Here is an 18,495-nt window from a genome sequence, read left to right on the forward strand (position 1 = left end):
AACTTATACATTTTCCCTTATCAGAAGAGATAACTGATAATACACGACGATATTTGTGATGTTTGATACGTGTGTTTTCCATTCGACACGGCACCGGTTTCGATTATTGCCAAATTTGCATAATTCCCAAACACCACGAGATTGATTTAACGATTTCAATATAAACTTAAGTATATTTTTTTTATTAAAAAGATGAACCAATTTTACTCATGGGACCTGTGGTTCCCCATCGCGATCAACATAGTTTTATCAGTTATTTTCTATTTTGTAACATATAGAATAATAATATCGGTCGGGCCGATGTTCATAAAGGCGAGACTTTTTGGAAGGGACTTGAACAAAAAGTCAGATGCGCTTATGTAAGTATAAATGGATGTACCTACCATTCGATGGATGAAAGAACTAATTAAATATATTGTAAAACAAGGTGAATGTGTGTTCTCATGCTTATAGTCTTACGTACCTTATAGGTTTGTTCTTATTAGTCATAAATAATTATAGTTAATATAGATCTGTGAAATCATTCTGGGTAAGATGCTAAACTGCACCCTGGTGGGACAGACTCCAAAGCTATGAAGGTAATCATTCTACTCTGTCTAAGAAACAGAAAACTCTGAAGTACGACCAAAGGAAGCCCAGGCTCGGTAAGATGAAGTGAACCGTACAGTCCCACGAGACGTAAACTCCAACACTAAATGACATAGTTCTTCAGGTCAAGAGGTTGAATGTAGGGCTAAAAAATAAAATAACATTGTTACTAAACCTCAAATAGCAACAATAAGACTGTCGAAACGTTCTTTATAAAACATTAACCGATCCTCTACCTTCCTACCATGTTAATCGTTGAAAGCAAAATTATTTTTTGTATATTTGGCCGGGTGAAAGTGAGCAACCATTGGCAGCTAGGATCAATTGAGAGTTGCTCTTTCTTCTTCTACTTTTAAAGAGGCTGATAGAGTATAGTTTATAAGGCTATCAGGGCTAAGATGGGCAGGCCATGTAGCAGAATCAACCCTAGTATTGTGGCTTAGATTTCCGACAAGGTGACATGTTTTCGCAAATCTTCTGTTCGTCATAAGCTTGGGAAAAGGATTTGGATTTATATACGCTCTAATCCACACATGTACATACATATATACGGATTGGACGACCAAGTCCTGAGAGGTTAAATGCCTGGGTAGACTCGTACCCCATCCCTAAAAGGTCCAGGACTTGGTCGGCTGGTCCTGCATAAATCTCTTGGACTATTCACAAACCCCAAGATTTTGGACCATTTTATCTCGGGGAGTGATTTAGTAATGTACTCAAATTCAAAGATTTCAAATCTAGACCTTGCATACCTATCACACTATGTGAGGTAGTGCCTTGCCGTTTCTTATTTTATTGCGCAAAAACGGCAAAAGGGGTCTGGTAGAATACCCATTATGGAGAGGTGTCTTCTCAGTGGGCAGTGGCCTGTCAGGATACCTATCAGCTTCCTAATTCCCTTCCTTGAGTTAGAGAATAGCCATTTTGATTCTGCTGGTTTGATCGCCTTAACAAACTCTTAGATTGCCTGTGTCCAGGGGTCAGATTCCATTCCTTAAGGAATTGTTTCATGCCCCAGTTTTTAATACTCTCTTTCACTATGCTCATAGAGTGAGGTAATACCGGTTGTGGCCCAACAAACGCAGTATTAGAGCCTTCTTTGGCCAGGATATCTGCCTTTTCATTGCCATGGTGTCCTTTATGTTCTGGTATCCAAATAAGGGTTACCTTGTTCTCAACCTGGAAGAGATCCTATTGATAAGATCTACAGTTTCCTCCACCAGTCTAGATATTGACAAATCTTTTTGTAATGACCTAAGACTAGCCTGACTGTCACAAAAAATTCTAATATCTTTTCCCTTGATTTTATTTTCCATAAGTGTTCTTCCAGAAAAACGGAGGTGTTATTGCCAAGAGGGGAGGAGATGCTGATACCTAATTTAGGTATATAGATTCCTCCACCGCTCCCTTTACCTTTGATAAGTGAATATGTACATACATACAAACGTATGCCGAGTTGAGCCTTTTCCGGCTTTTGCTATTTACAGAAAACTGCTGGCATACTTAAGAATCACCCACCCTGAGTATTGGCAGTCTGGGAGCAGACCTTGGTCTTATCTGTCCAGCCACAGAGGTTGGGATGCTGTCAAGAGCTAGGCCAATTCATTACCCAGCGCATACAGTTCCAAACCCATTCGTACTCACATTCATTTTTAAATACATTCACTATTTACATACCATTAAATCAGTTAGGGTGGTGGAGTACTAGCTATCCCTCCATCACCCTTAACACATATTATACAACAAATCTAATTAAGGGTCAAAGGGGTACTCGACATAAAGCATAGAACCTCTCACATCACGCTAATTCACTCTCAAAACAAGCTAGGTACACGCAAATATTATTATTACTATATACAACAGGATTGGAACATGGGAAAGCTTGGGAAAAACTCATTATTCGAGCAAATTTGTTTTGTTAACAATTGAATTAATTCTCGTAGTTGGATATCTGTATCTAAGGAGTCTGCTTGGTGGATCTCCAGTATGCAGAGCAATAATGCTGCCTGACAGTCATAAATTGACAAACTGGACAAATTAGGATTATATATATAAAAAAAAACTCCTTCAGCCATAACAATCATCTACAAACTGACCAGTTAGGCTAATGGTTTTTTCTTAATTTCTTAATTCTTCTTAAAAGTAGAAAATTTAACTCTTTTTTGTCGTATTTATTTTCAATAGAAGTAATCATTAGCGCTTCCAGGTTAATGTTTTAAATATTGTAAATTTTTTTCAATGATCCTTCTTAATGCACAAACCCTGAGCAATTTTGTTGAGCTTCTAATTTTTTGTAAATGAATGTGCTTTGCTGCCTTGTGTTTATACATTTACAATTATATATAAGTAAAGATATTAATAAAGCATTTAATTCTTCCTAAATGTGGAAAATCTAGCTATAAATACCAATAGAAAATATTCCCCGTAACTAAATTATTTAGAGTAGTACTCTAATTAAACACATGGATAAGAATTGTCACAAGAAAAAATATTTTTATATAATTATAACTAATTCAGTTACAAGTTTGATTACCTGTCATTCTAGATGTGTCTATCTAGGCATACATATATATATTTTTTTAAGAATAAATAAATGGAGTGAAAGTTTATTTTATGTACTTCAGCTCAAAAAGTCATCCTATGGAACTTGAAAGTAGTGGATTAAATGGACAAAATCAAGCATTAAAAGAAAAAAACAAACAGGGCAACCAGAGCGAGTTGCTAAACAGATTTTTATGACAATACATAGCCTAATGATTTAATTTTCCTATTGTTTAGGAAATTTTATTACCTGCATAACATAGCAAACAACTACCAAAACAAGAAAAAATAACGAATCAATTTATTTATTAAAACTGGACTAAAAAGTTGTCCAACTATTAATTGCTTGTGAAACATCGACTTTACAACACTAGTTTAATGGTTTTACCCACTGGTGTATTTATTAGTCTACTAATGTTCAAACGGAAGTCTAGAAACGAAGTTTGAACGACTTATTTATTAGTTTGAAAGTGTAGTCACACTAATAAATACATTCATTCTCAACATATGCAAAGAAACCAAGATGAATTATCTACTAAATATTATATACAGTAAAACAGCCATGTTGCCACTAAAAATCAGATCACGGACCCATATACTCGCTACCTTGCTCATGCACAATTCTCATATCGAGTGGCTTTCATGCTTATAAATACATTCACCCCATCACACTACACATTTACGCTAGTAAACACATTCCATCTCAATGAAATCAGGCCCTGATGACGAAAGGAATGTCTTTTGAAAGCTTATCAAAAAAGCAGAGCTTAAACGTTGTTCTTCACTTTTTACTTCATTTGGCTCCATCTCTTCTTTATTTAATAAGCTATTGCTTTAAAGAAAACAGTCATGCAAAAAAGTTCCTAAAAGGTGACATTGCTTCCCGTATACTCGGTCGTCCTAACATCTTTAATGTCCGCACCTAGCTTTCCGACCTTATTGCACGTTTTGATTCTCAAGATGAAAGCTAACGCACCTCCGCATACGACAGAAGTGTGTTACTGCTGCAGCATTGGTGTAGAGGCAGTTCAGCCCCGAGGGGCCAAGACAACCTTGCCCATTGGGGACGCTTGCCCATTCCGAATGGTCATTAAGCATCGAACTGTATGCCGCGCGCAAAGAGCTACCTAAGCTGAAATACATCAGCCTGGTCTCCTGTGCACTCCCTAGGTAGGGAAAACCACTCTACCTCCTTTTTTTGGTGTCACAAGCGAGACACACCTAAAAGATGACAACCAAAAACTACTGGTAACTAACCACAATCAAACCTACCAAATCTAAGACATATTACAATGATATTAGGACTGCTGACCTGACACTGCAGACTCTGGACTAGATCCAGAAAAGCAGAAACAAACCTGCGCAGATATTGCCAGGAAGAAGAAATACCAGATCGTGACCTCTGTTGGTGGTAAGGTCGATTTTTTCATCAGGGAAGTCCTTAAGCTTCATGAAGAATTGTAGATAATTATGGAGATGGACCATAGACTAATATTGACAATGGTGTACAAGATTGTAATGATGCCAGCTTTTGATAACCTAAACCTAACCTAGATTCTGCTTCTTCTTAAGCATTTGACATTTTCTCGACTTTAAATTTTTCAGAGTGATTCTTGGATTGCTTGCACCCACTGTTTAATAAATTCCCGGTTTAAAATTAACCTTAAAGCTATAAAAAAAGTTGTTGTATTAATTTCTTTTCCATAGAATGGTTTAGATATGAATTGTTTGGCAGTTAAATTACTTACAAGCATTCTTTTATTTATTCCTGTCATTCCCTGTGGCAAGGTTTTTAATTTTGAAGGTTATGGTTAAGATCAGTACTGTAAAGCCAGCTAGGCTATTGAACATGATCTCTATGATTTTATTATTGTATCTGATTAATTGGAATGCACATATTTCAATCAATTGTGCTTCTCTTTGGAAGGTATTAGTGTATAAGCCTAAAACTATGTTCTTTTCTTTAATTTAATCATTATTAATCATCTTGGTGTCTGTCACACTCGCTGAAGATGGTAAAGTGTGTCTGACAGACCCATTGAGAACAGTCAGACCAAGATGATTGGTCATGATCAAATCATCCAGCAGATCACAGGAGGAATTCTCGTATCTTTTAGGCATGTCACTATACCAATATGTATAATTATTCAGAAATCGTGAGATGCGGTCTGGTGTGATGTAGGTTTCAGAAGAACATTTTCTTTATTGTGCCAATGTTTCGATCTTTATTGAGATCATCTTCAGGGATCAAAGTGTTTGTCTTCTGTGTAATTGTGCCATTCTTGCGTATCGTGTTGAGAGGGCACTCTCAAACAAACACTTTGAGCCCTGAAGATGATCTCACTAAAGATCGAAACGTGACTCGATAAAGAAAATGTTTTTCTGAAACTTACATCACACCAGACCGCACCTCATGATTTCTGAATAACCAATATCAATTTTTTTTTCAAAATAAACTATTTTTGGGTTAGTTTAGTGGAAGAGTCTTTTCGTTTTGGTAAATTTTTGTATATCTAATCTCATTTAAGGATAAGATACAACAGTTTTTGTTTTTTTCATTTCACTTGTAGTGAATGAATTTTAGCATTGATACGTATTTATTTTTTATAACACTGTGTACATTTTTTGAAACATTAACCCACAATATTTTGCCAACATTTTACCGTATTTGAGTGATTTTTCAAGATTTAACTGTTCAAAGATTGGTCCAACAGTTGCCATTTTTTGGTATCATTCTCTCAAAATCTATTAAAAACTTTTTTTTGTTTCTTCTTAATATACTACAAATTGGTAACTAAAGGTTTATAAAAATAACGTAATTCTTGGCATAAATGTAAAGTTGAAGCAAAATTTGACTTTTTTTCATCAAAAAATGAAATATATATTATATATCTTCAATCCTGGGTATTTTTTAAAGGAATTGATCCTTGCTATTATTTTCCTATTATTGTTCTACAAATTAAAAAAAAAAATTGTTTCTATATGATGAAGGGTTTGTAGAAAAGTGTGTAGAAAGGTGAAAAACTTTTCAGTAGAAGTAATTTTTTGATAGAACTCAGAGTTTTTCATTTGCCGCCCAATTCACCCCCTAAAAACATTACACATCTCTTCATCGTGTAGTAGGGAGTTCATATAGATATTTTAGTTGGGAAAGAATTTCTTGAAAGACGTTTAGAAATAGGTAAAAGAATTGAATAAATAATACTTCATTATTACATAACACTACAAGGTACGAAGAGACGCAAGTTCATCAAACCTTAATACGAATAATTTTTTATTCACAACTTTCCAAAATTTATGTAAAAAAACCTCTATAGCTTGTAATCTCATGGGACCAATTGCATAAATGTTGTAGTTTAATAAAATAAATGTAAAAATAGAATTTTTTTGGTCCGAAAATCGGTCGCTAACTTCTTAATACAATCCTCCATATTGTTAATTTAAATTAAATTAGTTAAAATAGTTTTTTTAAGTATCATTGGAAATAAAAGAAGAAGAATAAGAGAAGAAAATTAGAAAAAAGTGAATTTATACAATGATTTTTTCCACATCCTACATGTATTTGTTAATTTTAAACAATGCTTGTAAATCCCGGGCCCTGAAGATGATCTCAATAAAGATCGAAACGTTGGCACGATAAAGAAAATATTTTTCTGAAACCTACATCACACCAGACCGCATCACACGATTTCTGAATAATTATCGATTAACGGTCACTAATCACCACACAATATGTATAATGTATATACGGATAATATAGTATATTTTGTTTTGTTTTCAGACCTGAAGCTCTAGGAGTTGTTTCAGGATGTATGTTCCTAATAATTATGTCTCTCTTCATTCCCTTCCCATTCGGCAGGGTGATTTTTCAAAATTCACATTTTCCCTATGATGAGGTGAACTATTAGATTTGCTTTTTGCATTTAGGGTTTTTAACTATTTCATTTTTAGTTTGTGAAACTGGTCGCTGCGTTGCTTTCTATATGCTGCATGCTTCTACTAGGATTTGCTGATGATGTCCTAGATTTGCGATGGAGACATAAACTCCTTTTGCCTACAATCGCATCACTACCTTTGTTGATGGTTTACTACGTAACGTTCAACTCGACGACGATCATCGTCCCCAAGCCGTTCAGGCATTTGCTTGGGGTTTCCATAAATATAGGTAAGCAGATTAAAAAATCCTTTTTTTTTTAATTCGTAACTTAGTTTGTTTTTAGGTGTGTTGTATTATGTGTATATGGGGCTTTTAGCGGTTTTCTGTACAAACGCGATAAACATACTGGCGGGTGTGAACGGTCTTGAGGTTGGGCAATCCCTTGTCATCGCGGGCTCGATCGGGGTTTTCAATATTTGTGAACTAGGAGGAAGCATGTGGCGGACACACCAGTTTTCACTTTATTTCATTATACCGTTCATCGCTACATCGCTTGCACTTTTCCGACACAATTGGTAAATTTTTCTCTATAAGGGATCGAATCCGTACTTCATTTTTATCCATTTCACAGGTACCCTTCGAAGGTTTTCGTCGGAGATACATTTTGCTATTTTGCTGGGATGACTTTCGCTGTTGTCGCAATACTTGGACATTTTAGCAAAACAGTTCTGCTATTTTTCATTCCTCAAATTGCAAATTTTATCTATTCGGTTCCTCAGCTGTTTCATTTTGTACCCTGCCCTAGGCATCGGATTCCAAGGTTTGAAATTTTTAATTCTCAAAATTTTCTTATATTTATTTTGTTTTTGAACAAGGTTGAACAAGGCAAATATGCTGGAGCCGAGCAGGGTTGAGTTTGGAAAAGATGAAGTGGACACACTCGGCCTTCTTATATTAAAAATTTTCGACAAGTTGCACCTGGCGGATGTCGAGTTCAAAGAAGCGACAATATCTGTAAACAATTTGACCCTAATTAATTTTATACTTATTAAAGGAGGACCAATACACGAAATGCACCTAACTACAGTACTGCTAACGATCCAAGTAAGTTTCTTGATTTACCAATCAGTTATATAAAAAATATATAAATTAATTTTTGTTAACCTGACAAATGTCAAAACTGCCCTTAAAGCGGCCCATAGACGGTCAATATTATTTTACAATATAGATTGCACAATAATTTGACGTTGCCCCTTAACGTTCAATAATATTGTACAAAATTTTGTTTGTGATGAACTTGAATAGTTTGTTGGCGATATTGAAGTTTGTGCAATATTTTCCACTTGTTGATACTTCACAAACTAACTGATATTGCACAATAATTCCAACAGATGGTGCAATATTTTCGAGGTTGTACAATATATTTTCAACTTTTCGTCAATCATGCAATGTATTGCACAAACTTTCAATATCGTCTATACACGATCAATTAAATTGCACAACCCAAAATATTGTGCACTAATATTGATCGTCTATGGGCCGCTTAAGACATTTACAAATGCACCCTTGGTTCTTAGAAAAAAATAAACAGAAAATATTTTTTACACATTTGTCTCGACAATTATTTTTATTAACACTCCTTAGGATACTTAAATACAATTTTTTTTCTTTTGTTTTTTGTAATTTAATAACATAATTTTTATTGAGAGTAAAAAAAAAAGTTGATGTAATAAAAAACCTTATACGATGTCCAGAGAAAAATTTAACAAATCACAATAATTAACCGTACAGCAATGGTGAAAGCGGAAAATAATTTTATCTGGATTTATGCTATAAAAAGTGACAACAAATTGAAAAATAAATAATTACAGTTATTATATTGTTCATTATACAATAAAAATTACTACTATGGTTTTTGTTTTAATTAATCTTTTTTTAAATTAAAATTTAATTTAAAAAAATTAATTTAGGAGGTGGGAGGTAAACAATTTCATAATTCAACAGTATACATAAAAAAATCATTTTGATATTTTCATTCTTCTTCTCTTAAAAATATCAAAATGATAATTTTTTATGTATACTGTTGAATTATGAAATTGTTTAGCTCTCACCTCCTAAATTAATTTTTTTAAATTAAATTTTTAAAAGAAGTGCATTGATAGGAGACTTTTGTCATTGCAGAACTTACGGAGAATGTGTTTCCCATGCGCCAAATAGTTTTGATCTAACTCCAGGAAAGCGGGATACAACTAAGATCTGTTAAAAACGGCAAGATATCAAGTATATATTTTTTTTAAAGGTTTTGTGATGCTAAATTCAATACTTCAAACGGTTTTTTAATTTGAGGCAACCATTCTCAAGTTATTGGGAAAAAAAAACTATTTCCGAACACTTTGCCTTTGGAAAAACTCAATCTTCCTAAAATAATTTCTCCAAATGTCTTAGAATAACAGGATTCTCTGGATATAGCACATTAAAGCACAGTTGGATACGATTCCGATCCAATTTTCCCAACAGCAGAATCATCTCAACGTTTTCTTGTAATATACAAGATATTTTTAAGATATAGTAATTCAAACAATGAAAAAATAACTTTACTGTGATTGCTTTTAAGATAAATGTTAACTATGGATTTTTTTTTCATTAATCAAGCCTCAAAAATTAACACACCTAACCTCATAAAATTATTTGTTTTATCAAAAATTAATTCCTTCGAATTTGCATTTGTGGATTGAATTGAATTGTGATGAAATTTGTATCATATTGAACATTGTATGATCGTACTTTTGGTTTTCCTTTCCTGAAATCAGACATCTAAGGAGCATGTAATTACCATTCTTAAAAATATTGGCAGTTTTATTTTTATTTATTAATTTATTAATACTGTAAAGACATTGAATTCTTTGTGTGGGAGCCGTCTTGGATTTTTTAATATGGGTGCTGGTGTTAACCAGGGATGTGTCTTAAGTCCCATACGTTTTTCTTTGTTTGTTGACAATGTTATCTTGCTTCTAGAGTATCGTGTAATATACATATTATTCTCAGCGATATACATCATGTACGGGTCAATCAGTAATTATATTTATATATGTTTTTGTTGGTTATCTTTACCAAAGTATATTTTTATTTGTAATTGCTTAATTAATTTACTATCACAATGATAAATAAATTGGTTGAAAAAGTTGGGGTTTTTTTCTGATAAACATTCGGAAATTTTTTTTTTGCAAATAACTTGAGGACAGGTGAATTAAAAATAATTTGAATCATTGAATTCAGTGTCAAAAAACTTTAAAAAAAGTACATGAGATGAGTAACTTACCATTTGAAATAGTTAAGCCCTTATTTTTATCCTGATGCCCTGGGATATATTAGATCGAAACCTTTTTGAATTGTGAGAAACTAGACTAAATAAAAATTTACATGTTTTTCCTAACACTAATAAAAAAAATATAGGGTGGGGGATATTTTCACTCTGTACGTACTGCAGTACATTTTATAAGAATTTTGCTTCATTAATTCTCAAATCATTGGTAGTATCGATTATTTTATTTTTTTATAAGTAAGAAACATATAGAAAGTTTACAAATTGTATGTGTGTGTGTGTTTTATTTTTTCCAGATATTTTCTAGTGGACTGGCCTTCATCATCCGATACCCATTGGCATCATTTTTTTATGATGTGTAAATAAAGACTTGCCATGGTATGTACATACTACACAATATAAAAATAAAATTACTGCCAATTTTTTAAAATTTAAACCTTATTTATATTTTCCCCCAGGGGTTGATTAAAACCTCGAAATATCAAATTAAATTTATTATTTGCAATATTTATATACAAGAAGAAACAAATAATATTAATATCTGGGATCGATGTCTTGGTCTTCATCTTCTTCTTTTGTACCTTCGCCCATAACTTCTTGGACTGCTGAAGGTTCTTTAGGCTTTTGTTCCCATTGGCCTGTTGCCATGATGACCTTCTCGTCCAAGTAGTATTTGTTGTATTGAGCAATATCTTGGAAGAAGTCGTACGGGCATACTGGCTCTTCGTGCATTGGGGTCGGAGGTGGAGTGATTGAAGTATCGGACGGCGGGTATTCAAACGGCACTGGAGCCGGGGGCAGTCTCTCAGGATCATATGTCGATATCTAAGATATAATTTTAATTTATTTAAAAAATAATAACAAAAGACTGAAATTATTTCTTACCTCTCTTGCCCGCCAGATTGCCGCGACTTCTTTCGCCTCTTCTTCCTTCAGCGGATCAAGCATAGGCATAAGTTGTTTCTTGAACAGCTCAGTAGTCTCAAACAATGGGTAATTCATATGTATGTGATGTCCATGTTGCATGCAATTTGTTTTGAATGTAAAACAACCATTTCCAATTGGCTATCATAAAAAGGGACAATAAATAACAAATAAAAAACAAATAACATAAAAAACATACAAGATTTTTCTTCCAAACTCCATGGTACCGATGAGCATGTGTTATAATCTGCCCAGGTCCATCCATTTCACCGTTTCTCCAAGTGCCCATAAATTTGACAGCAAGTCCTTTGTAAGTGTACGATCCGAGTCCTTCCCTCACGCCATTCTTCCACTGGCCTTCGTATATGTCACCGTTGGCGTAGTAATAAGCACCATAGCCATGGCGGAGATCTCTCTTCCATTCGCCTAAAAGAACAATTGTAAAAACGTTTTGGTGACTTCTTTTTAAAACATACCCTCGTATCTCGTCCCATCCGGATAGTAAAAGGTGCCGATGCCTTGTTTGATCCCTTTGTGATAATGACCGTTGTACCTCGCTCCACTTTTAAACACATAAAGTCCAAGTCCGTGTCTCAAGCCTTTTCTGTACTGGCCTTCATAGTAATCTCTGTTTGGAAGAATAGCACGACCGAGGCCATGCCTTTCTTGCAGAGCATTCCTCTCACCTTCATACTCCTGGAAAATACCACTCAATCATTATGATGACCACCAATAAAATTGATTTCTTTTTTCTTTATTCTAACAGACCCACCTGAAAATATTTGTATTGGACAGTTAAAAATAAATTCCAGTGAAAAGACAGAAAAAAAAACGACCTTTGTATTAATTTATTGTTATATCTTGCTTGTAATATTTTGTCCAATAAATTTGTGGTGTAAAAATTCAAATGAAAAAAGTAAATATTGATAAAATCACATCAGGTGAAAAGTAAGAGCATATTGTCCAATAGTATTGAGTTTTTAAATTTTGCTTTTAAAGAAATGATATTGCTTTTATTAGGACTACTGTAGGTTCTTTGGATTGATAGATTTTCAGTGTTATCTATGATATTAATTTTTATTGGTGTGTTCATTCTCTTCTCCATATCATAACGTTTTAATTTTTTTATAATGCAGTCAGTATCCTTTCAAAAACGTACCCACCGTGATCTAATTTTTGTTCAGCGACGGACATAAAAGGATCGGTAATATTTAAAGGAAGACATAAAAAAAAGTTGGTTGTCGTGTAGATAAATTGATTAACTCACCCCGATGATATTTTCAGGGCCTTGCTCACCCTCGCCTGCCTCTCCGAGCAAATCCGCCATTCTTACCGATCAGTTTTTCCCTTCAGGAAATCGTGTCAGTATTTCGATTTTTAACGACAGTTGGTACAGTCATGTGATCGTTTTGAAAAAGCCCAGTTAAAGAGAGAAAATTTGTACTTTTTCCCCCCTCTTTCTTCTCGAAATTTAATTCTGCATTTTGTATGTTAGATTTAGACCCGAGTTTTGTTTATGTTTTGGTGCAGGTTTTTCTTTAGTAGTGTAAACAAAAATTCGAGTTTTCTCTTCGTGGACTTGATGATGAACTTGCAATTTGGTCGTTGCCAACACTGAAAAGGGCTAAATGCAGAAACGCGACTGACAAATCAACACAGCGAAGGAAGGCAGAATAAAATGATCGGTAACGTTCAAATTATCCAACAAAAATGGCCGCTGGTTACAATTTCAAATTTTTACAATTAGTCGTCTCCGATCATTTTTGGTCTGCTTATCCTCGTTGTTTTCATCGTCACACTCGATCTTCTTGCCATCATAGATTAATGTGCTGTTTTTTGTTTAGTCGGGTGCTTTGTTATATCGTGAAATTAAGTCTTGCGGGCTGGTGAACCTATAGTTTGGCCGTTTCCGATCATTCTGGTCTGCCAATGCTCACTTTTTTTCTATCGGCTTCTCACTACGCGTGTCAGGGTTGTAAACAGGTTGAGAGAACAAAAACACTTTTTTTCACATGTGTGGTGATTAGTGACCGTTAATCGATAATTATTCAGAAATCGTGAGACGCGGTCTGGTGGTACTCTCAACACGACACGCAAGAAGACAAACACTTTGAGCCCTGAAGATGATCTCAATAAAGATTAGTTTTTATTGTTTACTGGATATTTTTAAAGACAAATATAATATCTAGCTAAATAAAAAGGTGTGGTGATGAAGTTAGTCGATAATTATTCATGGCGAATTCATGATGTAGGTTTCAGAAAGCACTCTCAACACGACACGCAAGAATGGCATAATTACACAGAAGACAAACACTTTGAGCCCTGAAGATGATCTCAATAAAGATCGAAACGATGGCACGATAAAGAAAATGTTTTTCTGAAACCGACATCACACCAGACCGCATCTCACGATTTCTGAATAATTTTTTCACATGTTTGTCTTGAAATTTGAAAGGATTGTATCGATATTTAATTATTCTTTAACGGATAAGTTTTGGTCAGTGTATCGGGTATTAGCAAAGGTTCTGTCGATCATTATACTTATACGTTATTTAGTGTCTCCAATTCGCTTCTGTCTTCTTTGGGTCAGCTCTGTTATAATTGTGTGATTTCATGATGAAACCTACGGGACATTAATCGCACATTGGCCGTTTCCGGTCATTTGGTCCGCCTATTCTCGCTATTTTGGTCCATGTACATTTCAGGGTCAGGTTTTAAAGCAGGGTAGAACAACAGAATATGTCGTCATATATTTTCGAAAATTTGACCCCATGCACGACTTAAGCGCATAGACTGTAATATTTTTTTCATGCTTAAACGACTCGATAGACGATCAAAACTTTAAACAAACAAAAGAAAACTTTACATTACCATCCTGCCTCCATTTGGACATACGGACATGAACTTTTCCAATCTCAATCGAATCCAATCCCTTCAATCCAAAATAGTCAACGACCCTTTCTATGTATCCGATCACACCTTCTATACCGACCTAAATGTCCCTCTTGTTACCGAGCTAGCCCAATCCCGCTACAGAACGTTCCATTCCAAACTACCCCATCATCCGAACCCTTTCGTCTAAATCCTGTCATCTACCTAATAATCCAAACAGAAGACTGAAGCGTAGGTGGCGACAACCTTAACCCTTGACTTCGGTCTCCTAGGATGGAGTCCATCTCGCTCATCGTACTGATGTACTAACGGCTACCATCACTGGATGGCAGCTGTTCAAGCTTTTATGCTACTGTTATTATTGTTTACATGCAATTTACTTGCTGCGTCGAAGAATGCAGTTGTAAAATAAATAAATAAATAGAAAGTTTGAAAGGAATGTTGTCATTGCCTGTCGGCTTTTTTTCTTAATTGATTAAGACTGGGTATTTTGGTGTCTTACTATTTGCTATTTTGGTCTTTCGGTCATATACAATAATTTACTGCTTCCATTTCGCATTTGGGTGATTTCGGTCAGATGGGTATTATTGTGTGACTATTATTCCTCATGGGATCTACGGGTCGGTGTACCAGGTTGGTCGTTGGCTTCTTGTCATCTTCAGTGGTTTCAGGGTTGTAAGCAGAGTGAGACAACACAGAACACCCCTTTTGTATGTTCTTTGTTAAAATGTTGAGTGTGTCGGTATTTCCATTGCATATCGGCGACTTCGACGGATTAAGTCTGGGTGTTTTGGTGTCTTACTGACTATTTGCTATTATGATCGTTCGGTCATATGCAATAATTTACCGGCTCCATTTGGCATCTGGTGATTTCGGTCAGATGGCAATTATTGTGAAATTTCCTCTTGTGATCTGGGGGGTAGGTGAACCAGTTGGGAAGTTGGCTTCTTGCAATTTTCAGTGGTTTCAGAGTTGTAAGCAGGGTGAGACACCACAAAACACCCCTTTTATGTGTTCTTTGTTAAAATGTTGTGGATCACGAATGTCCCAAGAGCCTGCTCCTCAACCGCACTTATCAATTTTGCGCAATATATCGAAATGAAAACGAAACGAAAAGGTAAGCAAAAAGCAAAGAACGGCGTTAAACAATGGTGAGTGTTTGATGTTACGTGGTTGACAGTTGAAGTCGAAGTAACCATTCGGCCGAATAGGACTGGAAAATCCAACTTTGTTTGGATCGGAAAGTGCTTCGGCCGAACACGCCCAACACGACCGAACGAATTGGTTCTAATGGACGCGTGCTCATTCGTTTATTCGCTTTTGGATCATCCGGCCCTATTCGGCCGAAAACGGCTCCATTGGACAGCCTACCGAAGTCTGGGTGTTTTGGTGTCTTACTGACAATTTGCTATTCTGGTCTTTCAGTCACAATACTTTGCTTCCTCTATTTCGTGTCTGGGTGGTTTCGATCAGATATTAATTATTGAATTATTGTGAAATTTCCTCATGGGATCAGCGGGTAGGTGAACCAGTTGGGACGTCGGCTTCTTGCAATTTTCAGTGGTTTGTTCAGGGTTTTAAGCAGGGTGAGAAACTACAAATCACCCCTTTTATGTGTTCTTTGTTAAAATGTTGTGTGTGTCGGTATTTCCATTGTATGTCGGCGTCTTCAACGGATTAAGTCTGGGTGTTTTGGTGTCTTACAGACTATTTGCTAATCTAGTCTTTCGGTCACAATAATTTGCTGCGTGATTTCGATCAGATAGTAGTTGTTGAATTATTGAAATTATTGTAAAAAAAAAAAAAACGGATTAAGTCTGGGTGTTTTAGTCAGTTACATACATTAATCTTGAGTCTACAATTTCTGTTTAGTTTGGGTCAGCACTTAATCATTGAGTCGGAATAATGGATGATTAAGAAAAGGCAATAATAATTATTGTGATATTTGTACCTTAAGGTCTAAGGGGTGTATCCTGCAGTTTGGCCGACTGACAGGTTTTTTCTATATCGTTATGAGTTGTTTGGCTTCATCTTGGTTTCATCCGGTGATCATTATGTTCGTTCTTAGTCCTTTAATCGTCTTCTGTGTTCTCTGTATCTGTTTTTATTTTCTTCATTTTTAACCGACTTTTATCAATTATCAAACATCGGCCAAAAATAGCTTGGAAGTAGTTCATCTTTTACCACTTCCTCGTGATTCCGTTTTGTCTGTTGTTTAAGTTCAGTGTAGTTTTTATGCCGTTTTATGATTTGGTTAGTTTGTATCTCTTTCCTGATGTATCTAGTTATAATCCATTTTGTTCTTTTCTTGTTGTTACTAGTTGCGTGTGCTTTATTGTTTGTGGTTCATGTTCTCATTGAAGAACGCTGTATCGGGCAAATACATCTTATTGTTTGTAGCTGGTTACCATATTAAACATAAAAATAATTTATTTAAAAAAAATTCTTAATAAAATACATATCAATAACTCATTTTCTCTCATGTATAGTTTATTTTATATTAAGATATAACATTAATATTTTTTATTAAGATATTAAAATAGAATAATAGAAATTAAAATTCTAGAAATTAAAATAGAATTAATTCGTAAAAAAGCCCTTGAAATGAATAAATTGCGTTAAATCCTTAGTCAAATATTAATCTGTATTTTCCACTTTTGTTCATATGATTTGTACCGCTGTTTGAATAATTCTTTATTCAGTTGGTTTCCCGGCCACTTTGTTTTTCATGTGTTTATACCAATTTGTACGAAACATCTCTGGGGAAAAATCCTTTTTCCGATACTCTATCGGGAAAATGTGCTAAGTAGGCTCGATGTAGAAATTTGCGCAGTTGAAGGTGAAGAGGTACTTCAGAATAAGGAGATTTCCTTTGATCCTCGGCCTGGTCGATCTTCAGTGGTGATTAATTTAAAATAAGCGGATTTTCGTGCTACCACTCACCGAATGCAGACCCCAACCGGGCTTTAAATGCCACAATATGTCGGTACAATTAAACCTACGGTTATAAACAATTGGTCAAGATTATATCCTTCAGTTAGAGACCCAAGCCTAGCAGAATAAATCTGCCGATGTTAGGTTAAAAATGAATATTTTGAATAAATATTTTCAGCTGTACCGAAACGCCAGATGACTAAATTCAAGAAGTCATCTTCCTAATTTCTTTAACAATTGAATTGGTTGTTTTTATAGAACTAACTGTCTTCAGCAAAATGTATGTCAACTGAAGCAACGACAGTTAATTTCGTATTATCTATTAATTTTTTATTTTTTAAATCTATTAATAAACCAAACTTACGGAGAAAATCCGCACCTAATATTGCCTTTGATGTTTTGGCTATAAAGAAAGGCCATTCCATATTGAATTGGCCGGAATCCTAAATCAATGTTAAATATTTGGGTACCATAAGTCGGTATCTCGGCACCTTTAGCGGCATATAATTTGAAGTCAGTTGGCGTCTTCTGCTTAGTAACTGGAATTACTGAGACGTCCGCACCACTGTCCATAAGAAATTGTATGCCTGAGCGGCGATCCTTTACGAATAGTCTATGGTGACGGCCTGAGACATTACAGGCAGCGCACTCGGCCGTTACTGTGCCTGCCAATCGGGGTTTCCCTGATTGGTCTGATTCACTAAATTCGAAGACTTAGATTCTTTTTTCCACTTACAAGGTGGTGTACATTTTTCCGGCTTACACTATGTCCCATATCGGAAGTGACCATAACAATATTTCCCTTCTGGGTTGTAACGCTAATGCGATCTACATGAGGGGCATGAGAGGATACTGCGTTGACTTGGTTATTGTGACAGGTCATTTCCCATATCTTATCGCTGATTTCGGCCATTTTTTCTAATTCTCCATCCGTGATTGAGGTAATTCCTCTTATCTGTGTGGGTAATTTATCTAACCATAAAGTTTGTAACAATTTGTCGGAAATTTCTTTGCCTGCAAGGGCTTTCATTTTTCTTAGGAGCTGGCTAGGTTTCATATCCCCTAGATCAAGCTCGCTAACTAATTTTTTTATTTTCCTCTCTTCACTCTCTTTGAAAATTGTTAACAAGCGGTTTTTAGCTAATGTATATTTGTTTTCGTCAGTTGACGAAACGATGTCCCAAATGTTTTCGACCACTTTCAAATCTAATTGGGCTATAAGATAATTAAATTTAGTTAGCTCCTGAGTTACGCCAGATAATTGAAACTGCGCTTCCACCTGGTAGAACTATATTTCTGGTTTATCTGCCCAGAATGGAGGTATCTTGACGCTGACCCTTTCTACGAAATTGGGTTGTGCGGTCGTTTGATCCGGATTATCGATTGCGTTTTCGTTGTTAGCCATTTTGTTTCGTAC

General features: G+C 35.2%; 2 protein-coding genes across 3 annotated transcripts; one reads left to right on the forward strand and one right to left on the reverse strand.

Annotated features, from left to right (window-relative positions):
* The first annotated feature begins 7 nt into the window (after positions 1 to 7).
* Positions 8 to 10,764, forward strand: LOC106666466 (UDP-N-acetylglucosamine--dolichyl-phosphate N-acetylglucosaminephosphotransferase). 2 transcript variants are annotated; one of them, XR_002910816.1, is made up of 8 exons: positions 8 to 359; positions 6,911 to 7,025; positions 7,081 to 7,294; positions 7,350 to 7,581; positions 7,638 to 7,826; positions 7,882 to 8,110; positions 9,188 to 9,286; positions 10,625 to 10,710. XR_002910816.1 is itself a non-coding variant. In XM_014393676.2 (7 exons), exons 1-7 carry the CDS (start codon positions 193 to 195, stop codon positions 10,688 to 10,690), a joined length of 1,212 nt encoding a protein of 403 aa, XP_014249162.1. In that variant the 5' UTR covers positions 8 to 192; the 3' UTR covers positions 10,691 to 10,764. The 2 variants fall into 2 exon arrangements, 1 of the variants encoding a protein (XP_014249162.1); XM_014393676.2 differs by lacking the exon at positions 9,188 to 9,286 and having other exon boundaries at positions 10,625 to 10,764.
* Positions 10,765 to 10,804: 40 nt separating this feature from the next.
* On the reverse strand, positions 10,805 to 13,252 carry LOC106666469 (radial spoke head 1 homolog). Its single transcript, XM_014393680.2, has 5 exons — positions 12,520 to 13,252; positions 11,729 to 11,948; positions 11,452 to 11,678; positions 11,214 to 11,393; positions 10,805 to 11,153 (listed from the first exon to the last, which is right to left on the reverse strand). The coding sequence occupies exons 1-5, from the start codon at positions 12,577 to 12,579 to the stop codon at positions 10,863 to 10,865; spliced, it is 978 nt and encodes a 325-aa protein (XP_014249166.1). The 5' UTR covers positions 12,580 to 13,252; the 3' UTR covers positions 10,805 to 10,862.
* Positions 13,253 to 18,495: the final 5,243 nt, after the last annotated feature.

Source organism: Cimex lectularius, unplaced genomic scaffold (genome assembly GCF_000648675.2).
Source record: "Cimex lectularius strain Harlan isolate CLEC.00 unplaced genomic scaffold, Clec_2.1 scaffold285, whole genome shotgun sequence".
NCBI classification, from domain to species: domain Eukaryota; kingdom Metazoa; phylum Arthropoda; class Insecta; order Hemiptera; family Cimicidae; genus Cimex; species Cimex lectularius.

Excerpts from the sequence above, each read along its gene's own strand:
- LOC106666469 (XM_014393680.2), bottom strand. The coding sequence starts at position 12,579 with ATGGCGGATTTGCTCGGAGAGGCAGGCGAGGGTGAGCAAGGCCCTGAA. Across the intron at positions 11,949-12,519 it reads GCCCTGAAAATATCATCGGG|GAGTATGAAGGTGAGAGGAA; the intron begins GTGAGTTAATCA and ends GGTATTTTCCAG. Across the intron at positions 11,154-11,213 it reads CAATCTGGCGGGCAAGAGAG|ATATCGACATATGATCCTGA; the intron begins GTAAGAAATAAT and ends ATTATATCTTAG.
- LOC106666466 (XM_014393676.2), top strand. The coding sequence starts at position 193 with ATGAACCAATTTTACTCATGGGACCTGTGGTTCCCCATCGCGATCAAC. Across the intron at positions 7,026-7,080 it reads CACATTTTCCCTATGATGAG|TTTGTGAAACTGGTCGCTGC; the intron begins GTGAACTATTAG and ends TTTCATTTTTAG. Across the intron at positions 7,827-7,881 it reads CCTAGGCATCGGATTCCAAG|GTTGAACAAGGCAAATATGC; the intron begins GTTTGAAATTTT and ends TTTTTGAACAAG.